General features: G+C 40.3%; 1 protein-coding gene across 6 annotated transcripts in view; it reads right to left on the bottom strand.

Moving 5' to 3' along the window:
* The window catches only part of abca2 (ATP-binding cassette, sub-family A (ABC1), member 2), a 180,724-nt gene that overhangs the window by 15,564 nt on the left and 146,616 nt on the right, over positions 1–18,544 (bottom strand). For all 6 annotated transcript variants that reach the window (XM_032577521.1, XM_032577517.1, XM_032577519.1 and 3 more), the window contains 9 exons: positions 11,099–11,312; positions 10,353–10,458; positions 10,171–10,282; positions 10,017–10,077; positions 3,589–3,763; positions 3,390–3,505; positions 3,161–3,308; positions 1,420–1,543; positions 765–897 (listed from right to left, as the gene is read on the bottom strand). In XM_032577521.1, the coding sequence (XP_032433412.1) occupies positions 765–897; positions 1,420–1,543; positions 3,161–3,308; positions 3,390–3,505; positions 3,589–3,763; positions 10,017–10,077; positions 10,171–10,282; positions 10,353–10,458; positions 11,099–11,312 (1,189 nt within the window). The remainder of the gene's footprint in view (positions 1–764; positions 898–1,419; positions 1,544–3,160; positions 3,309–3,389; positions 3,506–3,588; positions 3,764–10,016; positions 10,078–10,170; positions 10,283–10,352; positions 10,459–11,098; positions 11,313–18,544) is intronic.

Here is an 18,544-nt window from a genome sequence, read left to right as displayed (position 1 = left end):
AACTCAATCCTGAATGGTTCCTCTGCACAGATATTCTACTAATTAACACAAAGTCTCTAAAATATGATGCATCAATCAAACAGCTGCAGCTGATCCAGAATGCTGCTGCTCGCGTTCTCACTAAAACCAGGAAGGTAGAGCACATAACACCAGTTTTAAAGTCCCTCCACTGCCTCCCTGTAGCTCAAAGAATAGACTTTAAAATACTGTTGTTAGTTTATAAATCACTGAACGGCTTAGCACCACAATACATTAAAGATCTGCTGTTGTTGTATCAACCTTCCAGACCTCTCAGGTTCTGGTTCTGGTCTGCTCTGCATCCCCAGAACCAGAACCAAACAAGGAGAAGCAGCTTTCAGCATCTATGCACCACAAATTTGGAACAAACTTCCAGAAAACTGTAAAACAGCTGAAACACTGAGTTCTTTTAAATCTCAACTAAAAACCCACCAGTTTAGGATTGTATTTGAAACGTAATCAATTACAAACTTACTGATGGAACTTGACTTAATGCTGTGTTTTGATTATTGATTCTATGTTGCATTGTGTTTCTGTGTTTGTAATGATGTAAAGCACTTTGAAATGCCTTGCTGCAGAAATGTGCTATACAAATAAAATTTGATTGATTGATTGATTGATTAACACTGTTGTTGTCATGACGACTCTGTGACCTCACTACAGCTTTCTAATCAACTGATACTGGCATAAATAAGCCCCAAAGCTAGTGGCGTCGCGGCTCGTCTGATGATTCTTCTCACACTCACGGTGGTTTCCTCAGGAAGTTGTATTGGCAAAGGATGGTGATGAGGAAGCCAACAAAGCCTTCTATCGTCATAGCAACGAGTCCTCGAGTCACAATATCCCACTCAAACGGAGACTTCATCTTGTCAAACTGGCCTGTAACACACACACACGGGGACACACATGGTTCTTTAAGCAGCTGGACGTTCCCCTGCTGGCCGGCAGGCTCCTGGTGAAGAGGGCCAGCTGTCTGCCCATCAGCCACAGGTGAGAAGAAAAGTGTTCTGTCGCTTGGTGATGATGTGAGCTTCCAGGTAAATGACATGGTTGACGTGGTTCAACCATGTCATTTAGTAAGTATTGCATATTTGAAAAGAAGTGGAGTGAAGCTCAGCATCCTGCTGCTAGGAGTTGCTAATCAGGTTGGAAAAAAAAGATGTTTCTTTGTGTCTGTGGCATTTTGTCTAAAACGGATCCCCAGACCTCAGAACTTCTTCTACTAATGGAACGGCCATACAGGAAACATGGGGTCATTGGGATATAAAGGGCAATAAATAAAATTGATTATTATTATTATTATCATTTAGTTGTGTAACATTCTGAGCTTGGGTTTATGAAGACATGGTAGGGATTCCTCACACTGTCCGCCATGTGTGGCCAGCTTGGCGCTGTTAGTACCTATTTTAGCGTAGTATTCATTGATGTACTCGTTGTAGGCCATCTCCATCAGACCGTGACCCAGGTTGTAGTTGGGGAAGATGAGGAAGCAGGACTTCAGGTAGCTGTTGACTCTCTTTAGATCCTGGAGGACAAGAAAACGATCCAAAAATAAAAATTAAGAAATACAGCTTGCTGCAGTTATGCACGGTCCTTTACTGAGTTTAAAAAAAGTTACAGGTTCAAAAACCCCAAAATCTTTGGTCTAAAGCCCCTTTAATGAGAACCTAGAGAAATGACCTGAGGTTTTTCTAGTTCTATGGAGCAAACAGCAGAGTAATGCAATACTCCCCCTCCTCCACCTATTGCTGCGTACTGTTGGTCAGCTGGCCGAAGTAACCTTCTTAACTTTAAACCTACACACGACAAGCTATGAGTGACATTTATTTGAGGCAGCTTCTTGGTCAACCAGCTAGTATCAGTGTAGATAAAACCAAATTTTGTTTGATTCATGTTTTTAGATTCATGTTTGAGTCTGAATCTAAATGTTATAGAGTACATAATAATATATTATATGAATATACAGTACATAGATATTATATTTGCAGCAGAAAGCAAAATTGTTGCTTTTCTGTTTTATACATCATCTTCAACAAAACATTAAGTTTTACCAACATGCTTTAATACAGTAGTTGAGTAGAATCAACTTAGACAAATTGATTCATAAGTTTCATCTGCTACTGCAGCAAGTCAATATTTTAGTAGCTGATTATTCTAGCAATTAGAAGTTTATTTAATACAATATTAGAAATACATTTAAAAATGCAAATAAATAATTTATAATTTCTTTTTAAAATGAAAAAACATCTTATAATATAAGATGCAATTTGGAGCAAAGGCTGCATCTGCAGCTAAAAACCACTTTGTTGGGAATAAATAATTCTGTGTTTTCTTCTATCTCTTTTAGCTGTTTGCATGCTCATATTTATATACACACACACACACACACACGAGCGGACTTACACACAAAGCTAAGGTTAAAGGAAGTGACACACTAGGGAATAGCCTCTTTAGCCGTAGCTGAAATTGAGGCCCAGAAAAGCAACCAGAAGCTGTTGCTAGGGGCCATTTTGCTGTGTTTGCCCATAAGGAAAACATGACGATGAACCAGCGCTGCATTTTAGTCTTAATAAATGGAATTCATGAATTTAACTCACTGACTCTTCTTGAACCTCATACTTTAAGAGCCTAATTGGAGAAAGGATAATTCTCCAGTATCTTCCAACATCAACATGTGAAAAGCTCAGGCCTTTCTCAGCACAGCGCAGGACTGATCTGACTGATTAATAAATGGATAGCAAAATGTGCTTGATATGAGGTTTTTAACAGAATTTAAACCAGGTGAAGATAACATTTCCACCTGAGGAGTTTGGGGTTTTAGAGGTTATTTGTTTTTTATCTTAAATGCAAAATGTTTGTATTTTTTTACAGACTTGGCTTAATTACTGTGTTCACTGAGTTATTCTTTCACCAAATTGACTTTTTAAAAAAATAGTTCATCCAGTTATTATATGAGTTTATAATTATTTCAATAATCAATCTATCATGAGTAATGTAATTGTTTCAGCTTTAGCTTTATCAGCAAGAATTATTTTCATAAAGTGATCATGCATAATGGTAGTCTGACATCGTGGTTAAACATGTTATTGACGTAAAATCCTAATAATTTGGCTTAGGATGTACAGTTGTAACAGTTAAACACCTTGTCATGCTCAAACAGCTGCAGGAGGAAGGTGGCCACGGTTGCAGTTATGCCTATGAAGAGGTTGATGACGATGAGGAAGACGTAGGCTGTACTGGGAACATCAAACCAGAAGGATGCTGGATACATGATGGGAGTGATGGACCACCTGCAAAGAAACACTTGTGTGGGTCAGGACAGGCTCCTGACCCTGGTCTGTACTGGCAGAGGAGGAATGCTAGAGCCTCACCCGTAGAGGAGGAACAGGGAGAGGACGGCTGGGAAGTTGGTGGGGGAGGTGTAGGCTGGCAGGTCGAACACAAACAAGATGATGACGCAACATGTGGCAGGTACCAGGTAGTTCAGCTGCGGACAGAGGAGACAATGAGCTGAGCTGAAACGATCTGATCTGGACGCAGACAGCAGCAGCAGCACTCTGTCCTGCTCACCATGTCCCAGATGTAGTTGGCCAGCCAGTAGATGACAGGGTCACAGCCACTGACGAACTGCAGATGTTTGGCTTTAGTGGATTTCTCTGCAACCAGGAAAACCACAAAGCTGGCAGGTACGAAGGACATGGCAACAATAATGAAGATGGCTATCACCACGTCGGTGCCCTGCAGCCTGCAGATACAGAGGAGACCAATGTGAGCACACCCATTCTATTGCAACAACTTAATACACTCTGAGTTATTTTACTCCTGTTAGTTTACCAGCCTGATGACATGTCTTCCCCCTCTCTCATTGTCCACTTTTCTGTCTGACCATTTCAAATAACGATCACTAGAACCAACAAAACCTTTTAAAAAAAAGAATCGATTGTCACTTAGAATTGAGGACATCCCAGAGATTACCATCACTCATATACTATACTAGGTTAGTGACCTTGATAGCTAAATATCTGATGTGATAAATATTGTTTTCTTCTTGTTAAATATCATGTACACTGCTGCAAGTGGAGAGTTTTTACCCCTTGTTCTGATTTTTTTCAGAACCAATTTATACTGTATTACTCCTCACTGAAATACTTGAAATCTGTATATGAAAACAGACTTCAAGTATCTGTTTTAAAACTTGCTCCATCATTACTGTTATGTGCTTAAACCCATGCTTGTTTCTTTTTTCCCCTGTCTATGTTGCACTGTTCCTTGTGCCTCAACAAATCACTGTATTCTGTTTGTCTATCAATAACAGCAGCAAATATAAAAATAAAGGAAGAAATAGGGAGAATTAAAACAGCAAGGAACGTGAATAACAGAAGAGTGCTAATGCATGCTGTCAGCAGCTCACAACAGGAGACTCTCATGTGGGAAAGAATTAAAACATATACTCTAGGATCATTAGCAAGGCTGAGGAGGAGGAAGTTCAGGAGTTCCACTTGAAATGACAATAGAGAATGTAAATAACTGATGCAATTAGGATAATGAGCAAAAGAGATGGAGTTCTAAAAGTTTAGAGTTCTAAATTATGACCACTTGGTAAATGTAAAGTCAAATGTCCAAATCCAAGAAATAATGAATAATAAACTGTACAGACTGGAGTTTCTAGTGGTGGATCAGGAAAACAGGATCCCATTGAAGAAAGGCTAGTTCATCCATGGAGCTGATAAGAGCACAGTATGAGAACATCCTGCCGGTTGACAGAATGATGACTCCAATCAAAGAGTAGCTTAGAGATCTGCGTAGAAAAGAAATCATAGCATTTGTGGAGCACAGCCATGACTGGATAAGCAGTATGCTGTCAGTGACAAAATCAAATGGAAATCTGCATAGACACCAAACCACTAAACAAAGGACTGAAAAGGAGCCATTTTCCTCTACCCATGACTGATGACGGCCTGCCAGGACTCTCAAAATCCAAGGTATTCAGTGTTTGGGATGTAAAACATGGATTCTGGCACATCAAATTCGATGTTATTTGACATGGCTCAGGATTTCCAGCTCCAGAAGTTTTCAAAGGACACTTATATAACCACTACAGGGTTATAAGCGGTGTACATCATTGCTGACAATATACTGATTACAGGTGAGGGAGACAAACAGGAGGAAGAGGACAAGGATCATGACAAAAATCTGAGATGTTTTTTAATGAGGTGCATACAAAGAGACATTAAACTTGATGCTCACAAGTTTAAACTGAGAAGAGAGTCTGTACCCTACATTGGACACTTCTTAACAGCACCAGGCCTAAGTATTGACCCAGAAAAAGTGCGGGAAATTCAGGAACTGCTGAGGCCCACAGATGTTAAGGGTGTACAGAGATCTGTAGGTATGCTGAACAGCCTTTCAACGTTTTGTGACCATCTTTCTGAAGAATGTGAAGTTTTGAGACAACTTACACACAAAGAGAACATGTGGGAATGGACAGAGGTGCTGAGACAGCTATTACAAAACTGAAAGATCAAATAACTAATGCACCACTACTGAAGTACTATGACCAAAATGAAGACCTTCTCCTGCAATGTAATGTCTCAGAGACAGGACAAGGAGCAGCATTGACACAGAAGGAAAAACCTGTGCCACTTGCAAGCAGAACGCTAACTCCCATGAAAAGAGGTTATGCCCAAACAGAAAAAAAATATTTGGCCTTAGTGTTGGGGATACAAAAGTACCACCAGTATACTTTTGGTAGAAAATGACTGTACAAAGTGACCATAAGCCACTAGAAACTGTTATGAGAAAACCACTGCTTAATGCACCAAAGAGATTACAGAGAATGTTACTCAAGCTGTAGAAATATGACATTGATATGTGATCTATGTGCCTTGACGAGACATGCTTAGCTGACACTAGGCAGAGCTTATTTACCTGACAGCAGTGAGGGAGTGACAGAGTCAGAGATAGACTGTTAACATAATTTCCTACTTACCTACTGTATCTCTCCACAAAGACTCACAGCCATCTGTGATGCAACAACAGAGTACTCAGCTTTGCAGGAAGTTATTAGGTTAATCCTGACAGGATGACCAAAGCACAAAAAAGATGTGGAGCTACACATTCAACACTATTTTGCCTATCAGGACAAGCTGAGCTTTCAGGATGGCTGAGTGTTCAAGGGGCAAGGAGCCCTAGCTGCTGATGCGTGGAGAGCTGACCTGACCCACCGTATACACTCGGCACACCTGGCAGCGGAGGGCTACCTCCGACGAGCATGTGAGTGTGTGTACTGATGAGGGACGAACAAGCAGATAAAGACATTTATTTCCAAGTGAGGCATATGTAGGTCAGCTACACAACAACAAAACCCCAAACAACAAAAAGGGACTTTACATCCTGATGACATTGTCTACAGGCCTTGGGCCAAGGTAGGAACTGATCTGTTTTTATGGCACAGAAAGTTCTATCTGATTACTGTGGACTATTATTCCAATTTTTGGGAAGTTGATTATTTACCTGACACCAAAAGTATCACAGTGATCCACAAACTGAAAGCACACGTTGCTCATCAGGGGATTCCAGATGTGGTCATCTTACGTAATGGGGCACAATACTCATGAGTTTAAACTGTTCAGTCCAAAGTGGGAATATGAACACAAAACATTCACCTGGATACCCACAAAGCACTGAAGAAGCAGAGTCAGCTGTAAAAACAATAAAACACCTCATGCAGAAAGCTGCAACAGTTGGACAGGATCCATACTGTCCAACTGACACAGCGAGTCAAGGCCTCGTCTCAAGTCCAGAGCAGAGACTTCTCAGTAGGAGGACCCAGTCCCTTCTTCCTACAAAAGAGACCATATTGAAGCTGAAGGTGTCAAACAACAAACAGGAACTAATTAACAGCAGACTGAGACAGGAGAGATATTACAACCGTACACCAAAGGATTTAGATGTTCAGAGCAGGGCACAGTGTCAGAGTCCAACCATTTCAGCCCAGTAAGACCTGAAAACAGCTAAAGCGATTAGACTGGGGAGTTTCAGACTGGATGAAGCGGAGCTGGAGTTGGGTGGCGTCCTATATTCATGTTCATTACAAGAAATGTTGAATTTTTGAAGAAGAAAAAAGGAAAAAAAGGAAAGACGTGATTATATATATATATATATATATATATACTGTAGTTTAGCCAAGATAATTAGATGCATTCTTTCGAAGTGTCTATATTTACATTCAAATGCACTGGGTAGAATATGTGTTATTTAGTTAATATATGTTATTTAGACAGAAAATGTTTAATTTCTGAAAGAAAAAAAACTGAGAAAGGATGTGACAAGTGAATTGTTAGTACTGGTTCTGGTTTTGTTCCCAGGGGGACGTATTTGTGTGTGATACACACCAAGAGTGGGCTAGAGAGATAGCACTTATGTCGCTCTGTGAATCTAGAATAAAGTCATAATATGCAATAATACCGCTTTAACAGTCCATTCTGAATAATTGGAAAACAGAACACAAAGGTGGCATTGATATTTGGTTCTGTTGGGTGCCAGCACATGAAGGTGTAAAAGGCAATGAAAAGGCAGATACATTAGCAAAAAGGGCTTTAGAGGGGGAAATGATTACAATTCCTTTTGGGAAAGGGGAAGGGAAATCACTTAAGAGTAAAGAAATGGAAAAATGGCAAAAAAGGTGGAATGAAGATAATAAAAGAAAAAGTTTATATAAAATACAGTCAGTGTTAGTTAAAAATATTAGTGAGAGAAACAGAAGGGAATAAATAATAATGATGAGATAAAGAGTAGGTCATAACTATCAAAATTAAATTTTATGTTTAATTGGGAGGAAAAATAGTAATAAATGTGAATGAGTTGAAGAGAAAGAAAATGTAGAACATGTATTAACAAAATGTGAAATACATGAGCCTGAATGGGAGAGACTGAGAAAAATAGTAAAAAGAACAAGAAAGGAATGGAAAGAAATATTAAATATTCCTTTAATACTCTTAAAGGAATATTGGGAACTGAAGGAAATTTGGAGGATATTTATAGATAAGGAAAGCAATATTTATTTGTCTTCATAATACAAAATTAAAAAGTAGAATTTAATGGATGTAAAGTACAGTATTTTCCGCACTATAAGGCGCACCTAAAAACCTTCAATTTTCTCAAAAGCCGAGAGTGCGCCTTATAATCCGGTGCGCCTTATATATGGACCAATATTGAGCCACAACAGGTCTCGCAACTACGGTAAGCAGCTGCCGACTTCCTTTTCCCCCGTAGAAGAAGAAGAGCGCGGTGCATGCTGGGTTTTGTGTAAAGACCCTAAAATGGCTCCTATTAAGAGACACGCTTACGACGCAGAGTTTAAGCTCAAGGCAATCAGTCACACAGTAGAACATGGGAATAGAGCAGCAGCGAGAGGATTTAAGATGAACAAATCAATGGTGTGGAAGTGGATATATATTGTGATTGCACTAACGTTTGATTTACCGTAACAGTATCAGACTGTTTTTTACGTGTTTATTGAATCGAGGAAAAGTTCCCCTCCATTATATGTTACACCTTGCTGTTGTTAAAAGATAAACTGTGTCACGAAAATACCACGTCACTTACTTTACCTCGGGAAAATAATAAAACAGCTTGTTTATTCATTTTGGGAATGAACGGAGTTTTCAGAACGCTGGTTTGTAATCTATTAATAAAGTTTGACTGACCTATCTGACTATTTTGTTGACATTCCCTTTAGCGCAGTTCCATCTAATGGATGCATAACGTAACCCCAGCCTCTACTGTAGCGTCTATTCTGTGCACCTTATAATGCGGTGCGCCTTATATATGAAAAAAGTTTTAAAATAGGCCATTCATTGAAGGTGCACCTTATAATGTGGTGCGCCTTATAGTGCGGAAAATACGGTAGTGTTGCTGTTGCTACACACTCATGTACAGAAGGTGGCGGTGAGCACATCGGAGGAGGAGGATTTCAGAATCAGATATTTTTTGGTGAAGGTTTTAAACCAGAGAACACTACCAACGATGAAGAATGGTGGTGGCAGCAACATCCTACTATGGGGTTGCTGCAAGGGTTCTGGTCATTTGCACAAAGGAGATCTGGTGAGGAGGGTGTACCTTCACATCATCCAAACTCACCTCCAATCAACAGCTGAACATTAAAAAGTGGACAAATGGCTGGTTCTGAAGGCTAAAACTATGAAACATTATAGTTCTAACCCTACTGAACATGAGCAAAATATGCTTAAAAAACCCAGCTGGTACCATAAAAGCAACTCAGAAAACAATTCCTAATTCTGCACAGAACAATGGTCAAATATCCAGACTTAGCTCAAGTTTTACCTTTATCACCTGTTTTTTGTGGCTTCTGGAATGTTTTTTTAAAATTTAATATGCGTGTGTTTCATTGTTTGGAAAATATCTACACCCAATTCTTGTTTTCAAACATGTTCCAAGTTGTAAAATCTCCAAATTATGGCTGGTAAATGACTTTGTACTTGTATAGCAGCTTATCATGCCCAGAGTACCCCAAAGTGCTTCACACTACAGTCATTCACACACTGAAGGTGGCAAGCTACTGGATCATAGCCACAGCTGCCCTGGGCAGTCAGACAGAAGCCAGGCTGCCATGCACCGGCACCACCTCGCCCTCTGACCCCCACCAGCAGGCAAGGTGGGTCATAAAGTTTATGACCCACCTTGCCGAACTTTATGTCTTGCTCAAGGACACGACAACAGAGGCAGGTAGAGCGGGGATCGAACCAGCAACCAACCGATTGAAAAGCAAACTCCTACCACTGTCGCCATGGTATATAAAGTTATAAATGCATTTTACTTAAATTTGAATGTAAAGAGAAAAATCTCCCATTTCGTTTTCAGCCCTAAAAAGCATTTAGAATATGTTCATGTGGTTAGGTAAACACAAGTTTTGCATAACTCTTAGGATCTACAATTCGCTTAATATAATATACATAAGTGCTTATTGGTAAACTTACAAATAGTCCAAAGAAAGGCTGGCACTGGTTCTATTCATCGGATGGTTGGTCAGTGTGATTCCTTAAATAAAAAAACACACACAAAAAAACAAAGATGTTCTTCTTCAGAAACAGCAGTAGATGGTGCAGACTGACTATTTGATAGCCTCCATACCATAAGCAGCAGGGTTGCCTTTGGATGCAGGTAAGTTGGCGCGCAGGATGGCGTTGTTCAGTACATTCAGATAGGTTGGCATGCTGTGGTAGCCTTTGTTGTTGTACAAGACCTGGACACAGGGAGGCGCTATAAGCAACACTGTAGAGGTGTAACAGAGGCCGTCAGGGTGCCTGTCCCACCTGAGCTGATCTGCGTACGGCTATCTTGCGAACCATTGGAGGAATGTTCCTTCCGAAGGAGGCAGGGATGGATTTCTGGATGTTCCCCACAGTTAAACCACCGTATCTGTTCCCAACCCAGACAGCACACAGGAAAAAACATGTAAGCTCTGGTCTAATATGACTTACTTTGAACTGATATTTAATACTGTTTCTTAATTTTTTATGTATCTCTGACATGACTCAGCAAACTATCTCAGGAGGATATGAATTTAATGTTTTGAAATATGGTAATGAAATAAAACCTGACAGCAATCAGATTTTATTTCAGGTTTTATGACAGACATCATACAGTATAAACATATGCTGTATGTTGAGCTGGGGAGGCCAAATTAAAAAACATGAAGGACAGAAATAACACAAAAAAGAGAAAACTTAGCACAATAAAACCTGTATGTATTTTAAGAGGGAAGATTTTCTATGCTGTATTATTATTTTTGAACTCATCGATAAAGCAGTGATAAGAGTTCGAGCCCTCTCCCTGATCCATATGATGAAGTTTATCAGTGAAAAACGTGGAAATTAAAGGGTGCAACTATGAAAGAGAGGAGCTGTTCTAATCCCTACCATCTTTTTCTTTCATTGTAGAACTAAAGTAGCTAGAGTTGAAAGCACCAATTAAAATCCAGGAAATATTAAATTTCAGGTTTCAACTGAAATCCCACCAAGTCTCAGCCGTTCTCTGAGTGGCACCTGCCCAGCAATACCTGTGGAGCCGCACTCTGTCCGAAGTGAAGAGCAGATACTCAGAGACGTTCCGCCCTGTGATGTCCACCAAAATGTCCCCCGTCACCACCTTCATGAAAGGGGGGCGACCGCCGACCCCACTGGGGCAGGAGAAGCCCGTGCCCTGCATAGAGCAGGTACAGCGCACCGGCTCACGGATGGAGAGAGGGAGGGTAGGAGGAGGTGTAACGGGATCTGACAAAATGACAAACATTTATCTCACACAGTATATTTTGGAATAACAACGTAATCTTTATTATTAATAGTTCTAGGAATACTAGTTTGTTTTCTTTCTTCTTTTTTTTACAGAATCAGAATTTGCTTTAAAGGTTCTGCTTAGAACAAAATGTTCTAATGCAAAAGGACAACAGAACAAGCTCAGGCTTCTAAAAAGGGAGTTCTTTCTGAAATCAACCAACAAGAAACAAATACTCCCACACAATGACACACTTTATGACAGGGGTCTCAAACTCAATTTACCCGGGGGCCGCTGGAGGTAGAGTCTGGGTGAGGCTGGGCCGCATTCACACACACGGTCTCCTCAGCCGAACCTTTCTGATTGCCTATTACCATATTTGGCCGTAGTCAGGCGCTGTAACAGCCGTAATTGTGTAGTGTCTCTTTAAGATACTCTAGTATTGCTAATGATGTCAGAAGTATGCGCCACGGCTTCTCTGTAGAGAGCGTGGGAGAAACGTGCTAGACGGACATGTTAGCTCCCTAACTTTTTAGTAATGTTACGGGTTGTTTGGACGCTGCTCAATTTTCATGTCTGATAATATAGCAGCCGTTCAACCGGGCTTTGTAAGGTTGGTGAAGAGCGTATTTATTAAATGACAACACTGTGGAATTCCCAGTACCAGTGTGGTTGTGAGTTTTTGACCGTCCTGACGAATCTGCCGCCTCCTCTCCTCCCTTAAACACAACCCAAGCGTTACAGCGCCTCACCTTAATTACGTTACACTGATCAGCAACTTCCGGGTCTAGACTGGATGCTGAAGCACGTGAAGCGGAGCGGCCGCGGAAATTGCCCATGTACCTCATGCAAATAATGACAAATAGAAAATGCAAATAGGCCCGGCCGATGTCCCGCCCCCGAGAGCAATATACTCCACCGTGATTGGTAAGTTCGTTCAGCTCCGCACACAACACTGAAAAGTGCCAATTATATCAAACTCGCGGGCCGCACTAACATTAAACTTTCATATTAAGGCGGGGGCCACAAACTATCGTCCCGAGGGCCGCAGTTGGCCCGCGGGCCGCGAGTTTGAGACCCCTGCTTTATGACATTCACCTCTTTGATGAGAAGTTTCCAATTGAAACAAAGAAATCCCTGTTCTTTATGTAGGATTCAAACCAGTTAAGCACTGGACCAGAGAGTCCGACACAACTCTCCAGTAGATTCAGTAATATGTCATGGTCAACAGTGTCAAAAGCTGCACTGAGATCCAACAGAACCAGCACTGTGGTTCTCCCGCAGTCAGTATTTATATGGATGTCATTGAACACTTTGACTAGGCCAGTCTCTGTGCTGTGGTGAGCACGAAAACCAGACTGGAAGGAGTCAAAGCGGTTGGTTATAGTTAGGAAGCTAGTTAATTGTTTACACACAGCTTTTTCAATAACTTTGCTGATGAATGGGAGGTTGGAGATCGGCCTGTAGTTCTACAGTAGTGATTTGTCCAGATTGTTCTTTTTTATAAGTGGTTTGATTACTGCTGTTTTCAAAGCCTGGGGGAAAACGCCTGATGAGAGCCATGAGTTACTATTTGGACCAGATCAGTAACAATAACAGGCAGAACTTTCTTAAAGAAATGTGAGGGTAAAACATCCAGACAGCAGGAACTGGAGCTTAGTTGACTTATAATTTCCTCTAAGGTTTTAAAATTAAGTAGTTGGAATTGGGTCATTTTTCCTGTATTTGTTTTGTTGGGCACAGCATTGGTACTGACTTTATAGTGGATGTACAGTACAGTACAGATTAATCCTCTGATTTTTTAAATTTTCTCCGAAAAGAAGCTGGAAAACTGGTTGCAGGCGGCATTACATTGGAATTCAGGTGGTAACGTCACAGGAGGGTTTGTGATTCTGTCAACTGTTGCAAATAAAGCTTGAGCATTGTTAATGTTTTTGTTTATGACATCTGCAAAGAAAGCCTCTCTTGCATGTTTTAGTGTTAAATGATAGTTACGTAGTCTTTCTTTATAGATGTCATAATGAACGTGAAGTTGAGTTTTACTCCATTTTCGTTCTGCTCTACGGCAGAGTTGTCTTGCAGATCTAACTGTTTGTGTATTTCTCCATGGAGATTTCTTTTTACCAGACACAACCTTCATTTTAATTGGGGCAATGGAATCAATAATATCTGAGACTTTAGACTGAAAATCATTTACCAACTTATCTACATCATTACAGCTTAAGGGTGAGGAAGAAGAGTAGATTTGATTAAAAGTTTCTGCTGTGTTTTCAGTGAGAGAACGTTTTGTGATGGTTGCTGTTTGTATAAGTGGGTTAAAAGATAAAGAACTTTCAAAGATAACAGCAAAGTGATCCGACAGGGCGACATCAGTTACAGAGACATTGGAAATATTCACACCCTTACTGATAACCAGGTCCAGTGTGTGTCCTTGAGTGTGTGTTGCTTGTTTGACATGTTGTGTTAGACCAAAAGTCTCTAAAATATTAGCGAGCTTTTTTGCCCCTCTGTCTTGGGGGTTGCCAACATGAATGTTGAAATCACCGACAGTTATTAAACAATCATAATCAATACATATGAGAGATAGAAGCTCATTCAAGTCAGTAAAGAAATTTTCCATGTATGTTGGAGTTTTGTATAAAGTTAGTGTCAAAGTTCATTTGTGGCCTTTAACCTCAATACCAAGATACTCAAAAGAGGTGAAGAGACCCAAAGAGATTTTACTACAATTTATGGTATTCTTAAATATTGAAGCCACGCCTCCTCCTTTTTTGTGTTTTCTATTCTCACTTATGAAATTGTAGTTAGGAGGCGCTGATTCAATTAGTACGATCGGTTCATTATTGTCATTCAACCATGTTTCTGTCAGAAACATAACATCGATATTTTGCTCAGTGATAAAATCATTAATTAATAGAGCTTTAGCACAGAGAGATCTTGTATTTAAAAGAGCTAGCTTAAGTGACTTGGAGGCCAAAAGTTCTTCAGTCTGATGTTTGAATTAAAACAGCTGTATTTTATGTTTCTGTTTCTTGTAAATTTTCTTGTAGTGATCCAGACAGGTAATGTCCTGTTCTGCAGTGCCGGGGGGCCAGACACATTCCGGAGCAAGAAGGGTGTAAAGATAAAGTCTGGACCCCGGCCTCAGACCTCAGAAACGCAGAGTGATGGATCCTCTGGGACGTTAGAGTCAGGTGGCTTAAATGAAGTGAGGTCTGCTACGTGACCGCTAAGGAGAGACGTGCCAAGGCGAACCTGTTGATTCATTCCATCTGTAAATTTAAGAAACTCCGGTCCAGAAGACATTTCTTCATGGGTATCTTGTGAATCCTGTGAATGAGTGAGTGAGCAGAGAGGGAGGGGAGAAGGAGGAAGGGAACTAGTCGCTCCGTCTCCAGTCAATGTATCAGCTTGTTTTGGAACGGTTTGCTCCTGATAAGCGGAGGGTTCCATCCTAGTCAGAAATCCTTGAGCCTTCTGAAGCGATGATCACGTTGCTGTCCTTGTTGATAAAATTAAAAAGGTTTGCAGTGAGTAGCTTTATCCCATGTTTATTAAGATTGCGTCCGTCTCTTCCAAGAAGGTGAAAGCGCTGCCAATAGATCCAGAGGTTATCAATGAAGGTCACTGAGCTGGCACGGCAGCTTTTAATCATTTTTATCATGTACAGCCTGGAGTGTTTTTCGTCTCCCCATTGAAGTGATAGAATTGGACCACTGAGAAATAACTTCATTTTTAATTTTCCCATAGTGTTCAAAAGATAAGAAAAAGATAAAGTCCTTTTTCAGAATCTCAGATTTCTGCTTTGCCATATCGTTGGCTCCAACATGGACATCTAAAGACTCAATATCTGGCTGATCAGTGGTTAGAGAGAGAACTTTGTGAGTTAAATCAGATACAGTGTCACCAGGAAAAGAAATCACTCTTGTTTTGCAAACGTGCAAACGTGGCTGATTCCATTTACTGCCTCATCTCCAACAATAAGCACTTTTGGCATACCTTTCATTTTCCTGGTAGTCGCTTTGTAATTTGGGGGGTGGATGTGTTGGTCTTGCCTTGTTGTTGATGTTTGAAGGCGAGGTTTCACTCAGAGGCTCAGGCTGGAGTACAGAAAATCTGTTTTTCAGTGGGATTCCCACAGAGTCAGAATGTTTTGAGGCTCGGGCTGGTCGCTTTGTCCTGGGGAGTGGGGTCGGTGGAACCGTTTTGGTTGCAGCTGCTTGTTTGTTTTTCTTTGGTGGAGCAGGTGTTGAGGTTGAAGGTGGGTTTCGGCTCAGAGCTGGCCACGCTGATTCGTCCAGGTGAGGGGTTCTCCCTGTCAGTCGCCTCATCGGATCTGAAGTGTAAGACTTTTGCTTCGGCTTGGTACCCAGAGCGTTCCAGGGTGGGCTGCTTGATGCGAGGCGTACGGCCTCTCCGTTGATTTGAGGAAGAGTTGTCTCATTTCCACAGGTAGCGTTTAGCTCAAAGTTCACCTCCAGCTATTGAATGTTCATTTCTATAGACTGAAGTCGTTGTATAATACTGCTAATGTCCCTGGGGTCGGCCGGAGGCATTTTGTCCTGGTTCAATTTGGAGGTGAAGAAAAGTAAGGTAAAAATAAAAGTAAGAAAATCCCCCAGTCCTTAGATTTGAAGTAATCCAGTTATGATGTCGAAAATGTAAATATAACTATAAAAACTGTCACTTTAAAAATAACTCATAAATAAAAAATAACTCTTATCAGTAAGGACGAGAGAGAGCAGGACAAGCTGTTCCTCCTTCAGCTGCCAAAAAGAAGTTATATTTAATTGTAAAATGTTCATTGCTGTGGCTTTGTAGTTTGTTTGGGTTTATTTATTTTATTTTATTTTATTTTAGTTCATGTATAGGGGTAGAAGCTAGTGGACTGATGTTAACCACCAACTTGATTTTCTCTTTTCTTAGAATAAATACAATGAACCTGAATGTGTTTGTCATGAAGTCAACCTACTGGACCTGAGACGAACATAGAAGGGTCTTCTTTACCAGTTCTTCTATCATAATATCATAATATCAATATTATCCTCTATCATAATATCAAGTTATAACCTGTGAAGATCAGTCACTTAATGTTTGTAAAAGAAATGTGTGGAACTAATGTTCAGGTAACTGGATCCATTTAGTCTTCTGTTACCACAAAGCTGTTTAAATTGGCAGCACAAAAAGCTAAATCAAAATTATTTTTGAAAATGAAATATTTACAATATCAAAGTTGCAACAGATTTCTTGGATGCAATATTGGCAGGACATTACACTTCCTTCCTGGATCCACAGTCTACAAACCAATAACATATTTGGTCAGTTAGATGGAGTCCTACTGAACCTGAGCCAGTGATGCTTGACCTCATGCAGCAGGGTGGGAAGTTGTGATATTGGAAATGAAAATGAAAAGTGGGTGAAAAGTGTGCTATTGTAGTTAGTAAAGTCATTCAGTCACAAGAGATTGTTGGAATATTTGGTCTGAAATTTGCAATGCAGTCACACTGTGCATGGTCAATTACATGGCCTTTAACTACTCTTAATGCCTACTCTGTATGTATGGCTGATGTGCTAAAACTCTAAAGTTGTATAGATGAAAAAGAAAGAAAAGAGTCGGAAACATGCAGTTCAGTCATAACCACTATCATTGCACTATTCAGCAATTGTGTCCTTAGGACCTGAAATCATGCAGCCAGGATCCCAAAATTCAACTTTATCTCAGTTTCATGCCTTTTTAATATTTCAGCTCTAGCTTCACTGCGTAGCTCGGCTACTGAATGTCAGTAACTCTTATTATTAAAGGAGTATTATGTATTTTCCAGGCACATAGTGCCTTTTTATAGCACAATCCAGTAATACCTAAAGTTGTTAGGAAAATGCTGTATATGTCAAACATGACTTAAATGTAATTTGACTTCACATCATAGTCGTATCCGACTCCTTAAAATTGGACTCTGACTCTTTAAGAAGATTGTACCCTTTCCAACACTCCTTCAGGACTTCATTATGACAATGCTCTTCCATGATGCCGTTAAGAACTGTTCATAGGAGCGTTGCGCTGAGTAGGAGTTTGTATGATGAGCTCAGCAGAAATGCACTTCCACCAAGTGTTTGCTAATGACCGCTGCCACTAGTGTGAAGGAGCTGAGTGGGCAAGAAGCTTGGCTGGTGACTGCAGCTCTAAGGGCAAACTTTGGGCAAACAGGTGGGGCTTTTATGAACAGGTGTTAAGGCTCCCCTGAATGGTTGCCATGGGAGATTCAAAGATTTCTCAAACATGCATGAAAGAATCTGAGCAACACTTCAGGTATGTTTTTGATGAGGGATTAACATATAAAGCTGAAAAAATGTATTTTGCATAATGCTCCCTGTTAAAGCTCTACAGAATCTTTACTTGAGTCCAGGGCCGGCCCAAGCCTCCACGGGGTCCTAAGCGAAATGTGGTTTTGGGGCCCTCTAGTTCTGCTAACAATGTGGACTGGCTGCAATCAGCAGCCCGATCATTAAATCATTCACACACCTGCTATAAACGTATTGCATCTCTGGCAGTGCTGTTTACATTATATACATGTATAATATAGGATACATTTATTGGCCAACTGATTTATCAACCAGTTGATTTCTGGGGGCCGATTTCCTTAATTTTGGGGGATCATGATCGGCCGATACTTACATGTGACATATTCATGTCATTTTTTGATTAAATAAATTTCTCTTAAGCGTTACGCCAATAACTAAAAATTTAACCCGGTGAGTCTTTCTCCCCTGAGAATGTGGACCGGTACCGGTACTGGACTGATTCTGAGCCTTCAAATGATTTTAACAGAAGTTTCTCATAACTTAGAAGTTGATGTAAAGATAATGTTTGTTTTAGCCACAAAATGATTATGCTCAGCAGCAAACAACACGTCCCCAACTACAGCATAGAGCAGCTCATCGATGTAGCAGCTATGTAGCCTGACGTAAAAACATTTTGCTAGAAAATGTCAAACATTGAGAAGTTTTAATTATTGTTATCAAATGTTATCAAACACGCCGTTTTAAAGCCAAAAATACCTCAGAAATATCCAGAGCCAACCATGAGAATCAACTCATTTAAAGTTTAAACTCAGTTTCACATAAACACAAAGACCCTAGCATAAATGTTTGGCTGTTTCACGTTCCAGGTCGCTATCAAGCTAATATTCTATTAGCAGTTTTATAAATCTTTTACATTACATTACCAAGACAC

The sequence above is a fragment of the Xiphophorus hellerii genome, chromosome 12 (genome assembly GCF_003331165.1).
Source record: "Xiphophorus hellerii strain 12219 chromosome 12, Xiphophorus_hellerii-4.1, whole genome shotgun sequence".
NCBI lineage: Eukaryota > Metazoa > Chordata > Actinopteri > Cyprinodontiformes > Poeciliidae > Xiphophorus > Xiphophorus hellerii.
The sequence above is the reverse complement of the archived record's forward strand: the minus strand, read 5'-3'. Positions and strand labels throughout refer to the sequence as shown.